Source organism: Amblyomma mixtum, chromosome 1 (genome assembly GCF_055824585.1).
Source record: "Amblyomma mixtum isolate Tamu chromosome 1, ASM5582458v1, whole genome shotgun sequence".
In the NCBI taxonomy this organism is placed as follows: Eukaryota; Metazoa; Arthropoda; class Arachnida; order Ixodida; family Ixodidae; genus Amblyomma; species Amblyomma mixtum.
In genome coordinates, this window is record NC_143012.1 from 273,145,006 (window position 1) to 273,158,583 (window position 13,578).

Genomic DNA, 13,578 nt, shown 5'->3' on the forward strand with positions numbered 1-13,578 from the left:
AGCACTTGGGCAGGCATGTTCATGCTTGAAATTGGGGGGGGGGGGGGGGGGGGGCAACTCTCTCAGAAGACATACTGGCTCCTCTAGAGGCACTTTACAATGCATACTTGAAGCGTTCAGCATTAATCATGCAGGGATGATTTCACCTTGTGTGTGTCCTGTTTCCTAAACTATCACAGGCAGTAGCAGTGTGGAGTGTCAGCTGCTGCCTGCAAGTGCTAATGAGAAGTGTTCATTTTTCTTGAAGAAGAGTTGGAAGATTGAACTTTGCTCTGTTACTCGGTTGCGTCTGTAATTAATTAAAAGGGGGACACTAGTCTTAGACCTATTTTGCTTATCTTCAGTCTAATCCTAATGAAACTGTACCACCTTGCTCAGTTTTTTATACTGATTTCAACAATGAAATCACCTTTCTCATAAATTATTTGGTTCCCAAGATAATTAATTTTGATGAGTCATTTATTAGTACCTCTGTGCAAAAAAAAATTGCCCAATGAAACATTATTTTTAATCCATGGCTACATAGTATGATGAGTAATGAGTGCAATAATCAAAACCATTTTGTCATTTTACCCTCATTAGTAATGTTGCAGTACTTGGAATATCCATATTCAAGGTGTGGATGTAGTGCGTTGATAAACTTCGCAAAATTATAAATTTTTGAAGTGCAGTTGAGCAATAGTGCTTCGATAAGTGCACACACTGTGCCTTCAGCTTCCCTTAGCAAATAATATGACATCTCTTTTTGTCCGAGACGTTGAGATATTGACGTACTAAGACAGCCAGATCTCCAAAATTTTCATGCCGTTAAATTGTCTGCTTCTCCATAAATGCAGCCCACATGATGATCTGAATTTAATATTATGATCAAAATGCTGATTTCCTGCAGGAAAAAATTAGTACAGTTCTAAAATAATGGCTGTAGACTCCACAAATGTCATTCTTTGAAAATCAATTTCTTGGTCATTTTTTGGTCTCAAAGACCAGTGTCCCCTTCCTAAAGGGGGGGGGGGGACAAGGATCTCTTGGGTCAAAAAATTGTGAAAAAAATCCGTTTTTCAGATACAGCATTTTTGAAATCTGCAGCCCATGTTCTGCCTATAATGTTTTCTCTTGTTGGACGAAGTAATAGTTTTAATTCCAATTAATATTTGGCATTTATATCTCCTAATCTCTGTGTCTTTCCTCATTTTCTCACCATGACTATGGCCTGTCCTACGTCTCTCTAATTAACCCTGTCCTTTGCCAGTCCTTTGCCAGCCAACCTAGGTATTTGTGACGTCTAAGGTAGTTATGGATGAATGGCAGGCAGTACGTGCCCCATGCCGGTGCTGTTCCCGGCACCGGCATGGGGCACGTACTGCCTGCCATTCATCCATAACTACCTTATAAGCTTCATGCATTTAAAAAAAAGTTGTTAATTTGTATGAAAGTTGGTTCCACTGAAAAAAATTTCAATTGCGTGCCATTTACGCGGCTCGTTCGCGCTGGATGTTGCTTCCTTGAATAAGCGGTAGGTAGCGTGAGGACTTTGGATTATCACCAGGGTGTGCACTGCACTGGAATTCGAAGCTACCGGTTCATTTGCAGTTTGGTTTGGCGCTTGTCAGTCAGGCCACACACGAATGCGGAGGGAGGGTGGAACGCCGCTTCTTGCTTTTGATCTCCATTGGCTCTCTCTTGTGATTGCACTTGTTGCTTTGAGAGGTGTGCACACTGCGATGCCATCCCATGGGAAACTACAAAACAAAATGTGACAGATGAGCGAAGCTTCGGGGGCAGGAAGGGGCAAAGAGAGTATGCGTCATCGGGCGGCTATACACCGCAGTAGACACAGGACAGAGGTAGGCGACGACAGAACGTCCTGTGTCTGCTGCAGTGTATAGCCTCCTGTTGTCTCACCAACTGGCCTACACATCTATGATTATGCATCAGCTTATACGAGGAGCAAACTTTCTTTTTGACCACGAAGGGCTATGAGCTGGACAGTAGACTTTTACATGTCAGTGTATGATAACCGCAAAGTTTGTCCAGTAAAGGAAGCACACTCCCGAAATTTTTTGCCTGGGTACCATTATTTGGCTGAATTCGGTAAATTGTGCCTGATTAAGGCACAAGCTCTGTGCATGTCTCGCATGCATACAAATGGTAAAATTGCAGTTATGATGTCTCTAGGAATGTCAAGCTGTTTCAACCACTAGTTTTGTAGAAAAGCGAGGTACACAGTTACACATGTATCTATACCTCAGACTTTTTGGATGCAGAACACAACTTGGATTAGAATTGAAAATTGCTTTAAGAAGTATTACGAAGCAGTTGACTGATAAGGCTCAAAAGGTCAACAATTTTTCAAAATTCGTTTTTTCCCGCCAGAATGTGTCTCGTCCAACTGTGCACTCGTGCTTGTAAAAACACACAGAGCACCTAGGAGGCCTATTCAGCACATAAAAATATTGTACACAGATGCTTCGTTTTCCATTTGCCGGCACTTGAAGCAAGTGGAACACGTGTCCTGCTTTCGCGTAAAGGTTTAATTCGAATACTTGTCTTGGTCCCAATGACTTTGAATGAACGAGGTTCTAATGTATTGTTTCAGTCTGTGCAATGTTGCAAAACTCTAAAAAACTCCCAGTTGATGTTCACATTTGAGTGCAGAAAGGTAGCGTGGTTATCTTCTTCCTAGTTTTTCCTTGTTCTTTTTGCACTGGTGACCTTCCTACCTTCGCTGCCTGACTCCCATGGTTTGCTGCCATTGCAGCTGGTGAGTCTCAGTCAAGTACGACATCGCCAGCATCCTCATCCCCGAGCCCCGGCACACCGCCATCCACATCGCCTCCACTGCCAGCTTGCCAGCCTCGGGAAAAGCGCCACTCACTCTCCACTCTGAATCCTCCAGCGCCAGGCAACGGAAGCAATGTGAGTGGTGCAAATTGTTCTTTCTAATTGCGGGCCGGGCCTGTGACTCTGCTTCCCTGAGTGGTTGCACGTAACTGTGTGTGTGGAGCTGAGGTGAGCCTTTCTTTCTCTTCGGTGCATGCCATACCAGTCTGCGCATGCGCGCTACGCCAGACGCGAGCAGCGCTAGCCCCGGCACTGTCAGATATTTGGCGCGCGCGCGCTTGCATGCAAGCACAGAGTGAACTAGTGTTGATGGCGCTGTGGGTTTTGCAAGTGTCGAGATACAGGATCACAGTGAAAAGGTGTGATTAATTATTTGTGCACCACATACATTCCACAGATTTTAAAATCACTTTATTACGCTAATTTCTACCTCTCACGACTCTTGGCTACCTCTCACCACGTGCCAGCGTGTGGCGCGACGTCTCGGACGTGTGATTGGAGTTGGGCCTTAACTATGACATCAGAAGCTTGTTTATTCATACGTTGGTTAATTTGGATGGGCTCCCAAAGTGGCACAGTGTCGAGGTATGGCCTATTGTACAAGTGATTGCCCAGATATTCGTCGTCTGACCAGGGCTGCATATTACCTGTATCATCGTCGCCAGATGTACCATGAACCAGCAAAGCAAAACCATGAGCCAATCAGGCTAAACGCATGCTTTCGCACGTCTGCTTGGTTTAACTATTTTAAAACCCTACCTTTTTTTTTTTTTCCGGGAATAGTAAAACGAGTAACATTCCGACTAAATGACGCGTTGCTAAAATGGCTACATCACACGTGCTCAGAGACTGATGTGCAACAAATCGAAGGAATTATTCCACATTTCCATGGTTTTATAGCCAAAATAGCTTTAATTGCTGCATACTTTAATTACAAATTTACCCAGCCAGTCTCACTTACAGCCTCAAGCACCCCATCGGCACTCCATGGAGGTGCTGAGCACTGGCTCCGAGGCCACGTCGTCATCCCAGCCAAACTCTCCGCCCCACGGGCAGGCTGCTTCCCCCAGCAGGATTCCAACAGCATCATCGAAGGTGAGACTTGATTGGAGTCTCTTCAGGCGTACAATAAGTTGTGTGAACACTTCTCTGGTTACATGTCATGCCCTTCTTGAAAATATCAGCTGACAGTGCATTAATGATTGTTTTGTGTATGGATTTGATTGTACATGGTAACTTTTTGTGCTGTTTTGCACATTCACATTTCTCCTGTATTGGCTGTAATGGCTCTCTGTTATCTTTTCTTTACCGCGGATAAACAGTTGAATTCTGGGGGTTTTTGCGAGGGCTGTGACATTCTCTGGTAACCATATTTTTGTTTGTACAGTGAACTCCTTTTGAGGTGTGCGCTGTCTCTGCAGTTCAAGGAATGCCATTTGGTTTCTTATACATCTCTAACTCGGGCAATCTCAATACTCATCGAGTTAACGTTCATCGAAATGTCCCTTTGTGGAATTGCTCCCAAGATAGAGCCGTACATTTTGTGGTTGGGTTAATCTGCTTTATTTCATTTGTCCAGCCTGCCTTGGGGACCTCTCAGGGGACCTCTCAGGGGACCTCTCAAGGGACCTCTCAGGGGACCTCTCAGGGGACTTCTCAGGGGACCTCTCAGGGAGGAGAGCCCTTGTCAGCACGGGTAGTGCGTCGGCATAGTGGGCGCAAGGAGCGAGACACATCGTCTCTCAATCCACCAGGGATTCCCCTGCCGCCACCAGAGCAGCCAGCGACCCTACTGGCACCTTTGGCTCAGCAGCAGCCTGCCGCCATCGCATCTTTGTAAGCCATCGTGCTTGCTCACTGGCATGGCCTCTCTCTGCTGCGCACTCTTCATACCAGTTCCTCAGGGCCAGTGCCAAAAGGGGGAACTACTTTGAAATGTTTTTTGATGTGAGCAAGCACTGGTTAAAGAAAGAGGGAAGCTGCTAGACGTTCCACCCCACTCCAGAATTAACAGTTTTAGCTGTGTACAGTTGTACCCATGCCTTATATTTGACCGCGTGGCTCTTTCGTTCTTGCAGCTTGCCAAAACTGCACATACCTACTTCATGAGCCATTCCCATTTCATGCTGTGAAACCTCTTCGCACGCAATGCCGAGACTTGTGAGGTCTGCAACACAGTAACGGTGGAGCTCCACCACTAAAAATGTCCGTTGTCGTGCCGTTTTCATCTCAAAAGCAAGCAACCATTGCCCAGTCTTTCAACAAAGAAATTTACATTGATTAAAGCGGTTCTTATTAGCTTTTTCGGGATCACTCGATCATTCAAATATTTCCCGTCCCTTGAAGTTCAAATTAATAAGCTTTTACTGTATTCAGGTTTAACTGTACTAGGCAGAGGTAAAGTTCCCACCGTAAAAGCCAGAATATAGGTCGGACCAGAATATAGGTCGACCCCTCAACTAATTCTAAAAATGAAAAAAATCTTTTTCAATGGCTAAAGTACCGAAAGACACCCTTACCTTGAAACAAATCCGATTCAACCGGCTGCACTGCACAATGGTGACAGTACTTATTTTCATTTAGATGCTGCTCATATGTGCACCCGGCCAATTCTATAACACTATCGCGCGACCATCTACCCGCATGCTTGTCAGCGCCTTATTAACGGCGCTGAGCGGCGAAACAAACAAGATACGTACATGTGTGTACACATGCTCTTATTCTCGTTTCTTTTGCCGCTTCGTGATAAGGTGCTGACAAACACGTGAGGCAATGGTCGCGCGATACTGTTAAAGACTTGGCTGGGTGTACAGTGCAAAGAAGGGCACAAAGTGCACAAGCGCTACTCCAAGTCATCAGAGTCGTCCGAACTCGAGTTGGATGACAGTTGCTTCTCGCTGCCCACTTCCCATAGAGCATCATTCTTTGTGCTGTCTAGCGCATTGCTTATGCTGCATTTTCTAAAATACTTGCGTACCATCTCTGCGGGAAGAGATTTCCACGCCGACGACACCCAGCCACAAACCAAAACAACTTAGTGACAACGGAAACGCAAATTGCCGGTGCCACAACGTCGCCATACCGCACTGCTGCTGATGGCGATGGTGATGAGGGCTGTTGACTTCAGCCACCCATTGTTGCAAGACTTCCTTAGTTTTTCCGCCAGTGACCGGTATATAAGACGGCAGTCGGCTTTTTGCCATGGTTTTTTGAAAAAAAAGTTCGACTTATATTCCGGTTTTTGCGGTAGTTAGTAAGTCTCCTCATTTATGCCGAGGTTCCAAATTATGCAGTGGTGTTCCTTTCTGCAGCTATGTGGCCCTGTACAGCTACAAGCCTCAAAAGGAAGACGAGCTGGAGCTGCGCAAAAACGAGTTGTACTCGGTGACCGAAAAGTGCCAGGATGGCTGGTTCAAGGGCACCTCGCTGAGGACGGGCCTCTCGGGAGTCTTTCCTGGCAACTACGTCCAGCCTGCCAAGTGAGCCCATGGCCCATTCATCGTGGCATGACATGCATTATTTAAAGGCAAATCACAGAGCCAGAAATTGTTATTTTTTGTCTTGGGTTTGAACCCCTAACCCTACCATTGCTTGCATGATTAGACCGAAGGAAATCATCACTACATGTTTATGTAATGCTGCGTAAATCTCGAAACACAGTAGTAGCCTTGTGACATTCTCGTTGCTGTGCTGCCCGCCACACACATACCATCGAGAATAACTCTTGCTCAGCACACCGCAGCGCCAGATACTGAATCCAAGCACACTGGGCTGCCGGGCCATAATACCCAGCTTTGGTCAAGCTGTGAAGCAAAGAACCGACGCTGCAAACTACCTTCCTCCCATCATTGAAGAAGCTTAGCTTGTTGGGCCAGTTGGTGCATGGTAAGTAGAAAACCAGCGAAAAGGATGCGTTTACAAGGAGGAGAAGCATTGTCCTGTGTACTTCTCTTCCTTGTGAACGCATCCTTTTCGCTGGTTTTCTACTTACCTTCCTCCCATCACTTCCAAAACACCATACCACGCCTGCAAGGGGTGTCGTGAATTTATTACGAGCTTCACTTAGGTCCTCGATGGATGCCCTCCCAGAAAGTATGCAGTCGCTGACCAATTTTTCTCACTCAGTGGTGTGATGGCGAGCAGGTTCATAGGAATAGATGAGAGCTGTTCAAATATTTGAAAGAACTAAATCACGTCAAAGAAATAATCAGTTTTTAGTTCGTTTTAACTCATAATTGCTACGACGCTGAAAGAAGTAGCCTTTGGTTTTCCATATGCTGTGATGCTTCTCCATCTTTATATCGCTTCATATACTTCAGTGCCATGCTAAATGTGTACACATACAACACAGTGGCTGATTTTATAAGTTAACACCTGCACCATCATCGGCAAGTTGCTGACAAGCATATATTGTAGAACAAAGCCTAGGTGCAAAAGTAAATGCATTACCATATAAATGCGTGTTAGGGCCGCACCCATGTATGGGCTGCACCCTGTTTTCACGAAGGAAATATTTTTTTAAAAAATCTCATCGTCATCGTCAACTTTTTCTCTCGCCGTGAGCTCCCACTATCCATACCGGCATCAGTATCACCAGCTCCAGCTTTTTGTGGCTGTCAAAGGCACGGGAGTTGCGGTAGCATGTTAGGGTGTTAGTTCGCCGCAGTTGTGGCTTTCATGTGCTGCCGCCAAGCATTGCAATTTCAGCATGATGGGCAAGCATGTGGTGGGCAGGAAATTCGGCGTGGCCGGGAAGTGCGTCTGACGATGGTGCAACCAAATGGATGCATTGAAGAACACAAGTGCAAAAAGCGCGCTTTTGGAGACGATCCGTGCAAGTTTCCCGAATTGGAAGAAGTGCTGCTCTGGTATGTGATGGAAGTGCGGAACAATGGCTACTCATTGACAGCGGACATGCTGCGCGACTTCTTATGGGATGAGCATGCACCAGAGCACAACACCAGCTCAGAGTCTGAAGTCTCCGCAAGTGGCAATTGAACGTAGAATAAATTCTGCTCATTACCTGATTCGTGTGTATTACTTAAAAAAAAATAAAAAATTTGCACATCGCGTGCATGAGCCACACCCCGAAAATTGACCCTTGAATCTGAAAAAGACAAAAAAAAAGTGCGGCTCTTACACGCATTTATATGGTATGTTGGAAGGTACACTGCACCAATCATGCAGAGGGCCCAAAACTGTGAACACCACCTGCACCAGGCTTTAGGGTGTTCGAAACTGAACACCAGTCTCAGAATTGGTGATACTGCATGGTTCACATTTTGTGACTGAAGCCATATGAAAAATGGAACGCTAGTTTTTATTGGTGTCGCACTGAAAGATGAAAAAGTCACTAGTACTATGGCACATATTGTCAGGAGTGACTTTTTTTTTAAGCTGCAGGGACATCACCCTTGTCACAGTCTTCACAGTCTTGGTGTAGCCATGTGCCAGGTACCTCTAATCTTGATCAGCTATTAAAAAAAAACAAAAAACATGTCTTTTTAAAGCAGGTGTGCGTTTGTTGTATATGCAGGGGCAGTGAATAGAATGTGTCGACAGTTGACAGGCTTGAATTTAAGGCTGCTCATTATTCTTGTGGTAATACCATTATGACACTGTAAACAACAATAGGCCCCTCTCATGCAGTGTTTTCTGTTCTGTTTTCACATTAGAGGCACAGAATGACAGCGTGTTTGAACAGATGGCAGCAGTAGTAGCAGCAGTGGCCAGTGGTGATCCCGTTGTCTGATTTGCGTCTGGGCACGATCGTGGTTCATGCAGACTGTATGTTCCTTTTCCATCAAGCACATGCAGATTTTTTGCCTGCACAGGCCTAAAAGAATGAGATAGTGAAATTAACTGTCTATTCTGCACAGAGACTGTTTGTCTTTGATTTTCATTTTGGCCAGAATAGTTAGCATGTTTCATCTCAAGAATCCATAAGATTTAAAGAAACTTCCAAGTTCCCTGGCTGGTTGGTTCGTGACAAGGTGAAGCTCCTTTATTGTGCTAACGTGGAAACAAACTGGTGTAAAAAAAAAATAATTTTAATAAAGGAAACAGCTAATATTTTCACTTCTGACTCGTGGTTAAGTGGTGCCACGATGAGTGACAGGTGGAGACAACAGTGGTGCATTGGCATGGCCTAGGAATGAAGTACAGGATTGCATCACCTCTGTGCCCTTGTAGGTCCCCCGGTGGTGGGTTCGCTTCAGGACTGCTGCCCGTGCAGCAGCAGCAGCAGCAGCCCCCGATGGGCACGCGGATTCCTGCACCCAGCTCGCCGCGTCCACGGCTGTGTGCCCCCCCACAGCAAGTGAGCGTCGTTGCGGGGGGACCACCTCCCTTTCTTGCGGGGCAGGGGGGCTCCAGCCCTCTGCTTGCCGAGTGGGCCCTGGCTGCTCCCCCACAGAGGGCACCACTCACCACAACCCCAAGCCCACTGGGGCACAAACCACCGGTAGGACACCACCGTTTTGTGCACCCATCCATATTTCTTCCTGATTGTCGCAGTATCTCCCGGCTGTACCAGATGTGCCCCATATTTTTGTGCTCTCTTTTTAGGGATAGGTGTTAGAATGGTGTTTCAAGAAAGGTGGCAGCGAGGCTAATTGTGGAAATGACAAAAAGGGGCCGGCACCGTCTGGAAGACGAAGTAATGAGCGTTAGCTGCTTGGTTTACTAGAATTCACCATATTGGACCTTGATGTCTTCATTGGCACGGGGCAGGTGGTTGTTTCTGCAATGCTGCTGTAGATGGCGCTACAAGTCTCAATTTCGAGATGTGCTGTTTTCTAGTTGCTGCTACAGATGGCGCTGTTATTCCAGGGTGGGAGCATACCCCACGAACTCTCGAAACGTGACGAGTAGTTGCTGCCACAGGTGGCGCTGTGTTCTCGGGGTGGTAGCAGACCCTATGAAATCTCAAAACGTGATGAGTAGTTGCCGCCACAGATGGCGCTGTGATCTCGGGGTGGTGGGTCAGCGACTGTAATCGGTCGGCGACTGTAACCGCCACAGTAGCTTAGTGGATATGCTACTCGGCTGTTGACCCGAAATACATGGACTCAATGCTGGCTGCGCCACTCGCATTTCGGCGGAGGCGAAATGCTAGAGGCCCTTGTGCTGTGTTATGTCAGTGCACGTTTAACCCCAGGGGGTTGAAATTATGCAGAGCCCTCCCTTATAGCCTGAGTCACTTAGGGATGTTAAACACCCTGAAACCAAAAGCAGTCAAAACGATACTTGAGAGTGCAGCTGCTGCTGTCCATCAGTTTGTTTGTTTAGTGGAACAGAAGCAAAAGCTTCACCAGACATGGCTTGGAAAGCATTCATGTAGACTCCAGCGCCGTGTCTGGAGACTGCAGTGCCTGGGTGGGGCTTGCAGGTGAGCCACGGCTCGATGCCCCTGCAAGTGCAGCAGCTGGGCGTGGCCAAGGCAGTGGCAGTCACAGGGAGCCCAGCCTCGCAGGCTTCGGCAGGTGGAGGCCACTGGCTGCTTGCATGGCCGCCTGCCTCAGGCCCCTACGGGGGTGGCTCACCCAACACGTGGGTGCCTGCGTGCGCCACGCCCACCCGCAGTCCCGCTGTCACCTCTGCCAGCACCACCCAGGCAGGTGCCGGCGGAGCGCCAAACACTCCCGGCTGCTCCACCTCATCCGCCTCCTCCTCCTCCACTGCCCTGGCTCCATCTGCTTCAGCTCTGCGCTTGGAGAAGGTGAGCCACTCACTGCAGCGGTAGGGCAGGTGGTGCAGTCGGTGGTCGTCAAACGAAAGGGGCATGCGACGTTATCGCAGTTGCTTGTGAAAATAGCTTGCGGCAGCAGTACTTGTTCAGTCTAGCTGAGTTATAGCGAAGCCACTTACAGCAAAATAGTAGTCGTAACGAAGCGATTTCAATTTACCATTTCCATTTTTGCGTTCTTAATGTAATTTGGATCTTAACGAAATAAATAAAATCGCTTCGGCGGATATAACGAAGAGATTTCTTAACAACCGAAAAATAATCGGTCAATCAGAGCATTTTTATGCCTTTGAGGCAAATTTTTGTGCTCGACTGACGTCAGCCTGCGCAGCGCCGTCTGCTCTTTTGCGAAGCAAAAGGTTGCTTCACTGCATCGCTTTGCTTGCTGCCCTCATGTTGCGTCATCACACGGTGCCGTCCTTCAACTGCTTCGAGCATGCAGCAAAAGGAAAAATAAGTAAAGAAAAGAAAGATATTTTTCTTTTCTTTTTTCTTTTTTTCTTTTTTTTTTTTGTGACATCACCGAGAGCAGTCGACTTGACCAATTACGGTTCTTGAATTTCTGTGATCTTGGTTCTCAGCTCACCGAGTGCTACAACGCGTGATCGTGCATGACTTCATTGTCACTTTTCTGACGCCTTTGCACCTTCCTGCCTAGTGTTGCTTCTTACCTTTGATATCTCGTGACCCGTACTTCGCCTGGACAATATTTAGACAACAGACCTGCTCCACTATCCCCTTTCTCGGAACCGACCCTGACCAGTCACTGTTGATCCTCGATTTCTCGGTTTTGTCGAGTCTCGCGAGTCTCAGCACTTTGACAGGGAAGAGAAAGGTGTTGGCTTTGAAGACGATGTGCACCATTCTGGATGAAGTGCACCGAAACGTCAAAATGAGTGATATTGCACAGTCCACACTTTCAACGATAATAAAGAACGGAAGCTAGATTGATGCCATTCTCGACGATGACCTTGGCAGCGTGGACCGGAAGAGGATCCGGCGTGGCACAAAAGCCACACTTTACGAGTTGTTCTTGGATGCGCGATCAAAGGGCATTCTGCTTGTTGGACCCATCAAGCTGGTGAAAGCCAAGGACTTACTGAGGCTTTGCTCTCGTTCATGAAGACTTCCAGCCAGGAAATGGGCGGCTCCAGCAGTTCAAGGAGAGGCACAACATTACATGTAAAAACATCGTTGAGGAGGCCGTGTTCGTTGACGAGGGCTTGCTTGAGCACTGGATGGCCAAGAATGTGTTCGAATTTTTGCGTGTTCCAACAAAGACATCTACAACGCAGATGAAACAGGACTGTTCATTAACTGTTGCCATTAAAGACTCTCGCGGCCAAGACGGACAAATGCTTGGAGGAAAAGCCAGGAAAAGAATTGGCAGTGGCTTAGCCCTGCTAGGCCAGGATATACGTAGCGACACGCTGTCATTGTCATTCAGCAGCTTAGCGACGTCTCTTCGCGAGGCGTTCCTCTTGTTCTTCGGGCGTCTCGGCCGCTCGCTTAGCCTTTGTTGCCTCGTTTTCACGCTGCCGGCCGGCCTAGTACCATGCAACGACTTATGGATCTGAAGAGTCAACTTACACAGCCTGTACTGCTGCCGTGACGAGCACGGTCGCTTTCCTTCTGCCATGGTGCGCTACTCTGTGCAGCGCAGCGGCTGCGGTGCCATGGTTGCCATGGTACTGGTTGCCCTGGTAACGCCGCAGGCACCGCGAAATGTGCTTCTGCTTGCCTAATGCAGCTTTCGCTACAAAACCGGATCACAATGCTAATCTGTGCGAACATGGTTGATTTGGAAAAGTGAGGCTTGTTGCTCATTGGCAAATCCAAGAAACCGCACGGCTTCGCCAAGGTGTTCTCTGTACCAGTGACGTAGGTGAGCGACAAGAAGGCCTGAATGACTCACGACATGTTTGGCAGGTGGCTCACTGACTTCAACAAAGAGATGGTCCGAAGGAACCGCAAGGTGCTGATGTTGCTTGACAACTGCACTGCATATCATGTTAACACGCACTTGCACTGTTGAGGTTTTGTTCCTGCCCCCAACAACTAGTGCCAAGCTGCAGCTCATGCACCAAGGGGTTATTGCCAATTTAAAGTCCACTACTGGCACTGAGTGATCGAGCACCTCTTGATCGATGTTTGCACTGCTGACAACATGGCTGACGTGAAGGTCCCTTTAGTTAAGGCGATCTTCGCAAGCAGAGCCGGGACTTGAAGCGGCTGACCATCGCCTACTGCTTCGAGAAAGCCGGCTTCTCCCAAAGCAGCAGCACGGACGCTGTGCTTGGCGGGGTCGAAGCTGCCGCGGTTGACATTGTCGCAACAGCTGATGGTGCTGCCTTGACGGCCTGCTTGGAGCAGCTGTGGGAGTTGGCTAGGTCCCTGCGCCGCCGAGTGTGGGCCACATGGACTTCGTTTTCACCAGCGGCAACCTTGATGCCGCAGAGGACTTGACGACTGACGAGATTGCTTGGTCTACCATGGAAGCGATCACGATGGGCAGCACTTCCGACAGCAGCGATTGCAACAAGGCTGGTTTTGCCCTTAAAGGTGCACTGAAGAGGAATCTGAACTCGTCTTTTTGCCGCGGGAACTCAATCTGCACGTTCCGAGCATTCTTATACCCCTGTCACACGGCCAGTTTCAATGGCCATCGAGTCGAGGGCCTTCGAGATTTTCGATCGCCATCGAACTCGAGGGAGTTGTGGTGCTGCTACACGGCAAATCTCAATGGCCATTGAAATCGTTCTCGCGTCTTACGCCAAGCTCGTGTGGCGCCACAATCGCTATGTTCGGTTTCGCGCAAATAACAAAAATATATTGACGAAACTTAACTAAATGTTGAAATACACTTTTTTGCAGTCATAAGGCGCGTACACACTTGTTAAAAAATCCGGCAAGCGAAGCGGATTCGCTCGCCGCAAAAACTAGGACCTGTTCTCATCTGTTGACGCCCGGGCGAGTTGGAACGGCCGCGC

At 47.8% G+C, this 13,578-nt stretch overlaps 1 protein-coding gene across 2 annotated transcripts in view; it reads left to right on the forward strand.

Moving 5' to 3' along the window:
- Positions 1–13,578, forward strand: part of POSH (SH3 domain containing ring finger posh) — a 35,966-nt gene that overhangs the window by 10,188 nt on the left and 12,200 nt on the right. The window contains exons 8-13 of one of the 2 annotated variants that reach the window (XM_089565985.1): positions 2,759–2,916; positions 3,805–3,936; positions 4,421–4,677; positions 6,135–6,320; positions 9,034–9,304; positions 10,232–10,561. In XM_089565985.1, coding sequence (XP_089422111.1) covers positions 2,759–2,916; positions 3,805–3,936; positions 4,421–4,677; positions 6,135–6,320; positions 9,034–9,304; positions 10,232–10,561 — 1,334 coding nt within the window. The remainder of the gene's footprint in view (positions 1–2,758; positions 2,917–3,804; positions 3,937–4,420; positions 4,678–6,134; positions 6,321–9,033; positions 9,305–10,231; positions 10,562–13,578) is intronic. The other variant, XM_089565986.1, reaches the window with a different exon arrangement.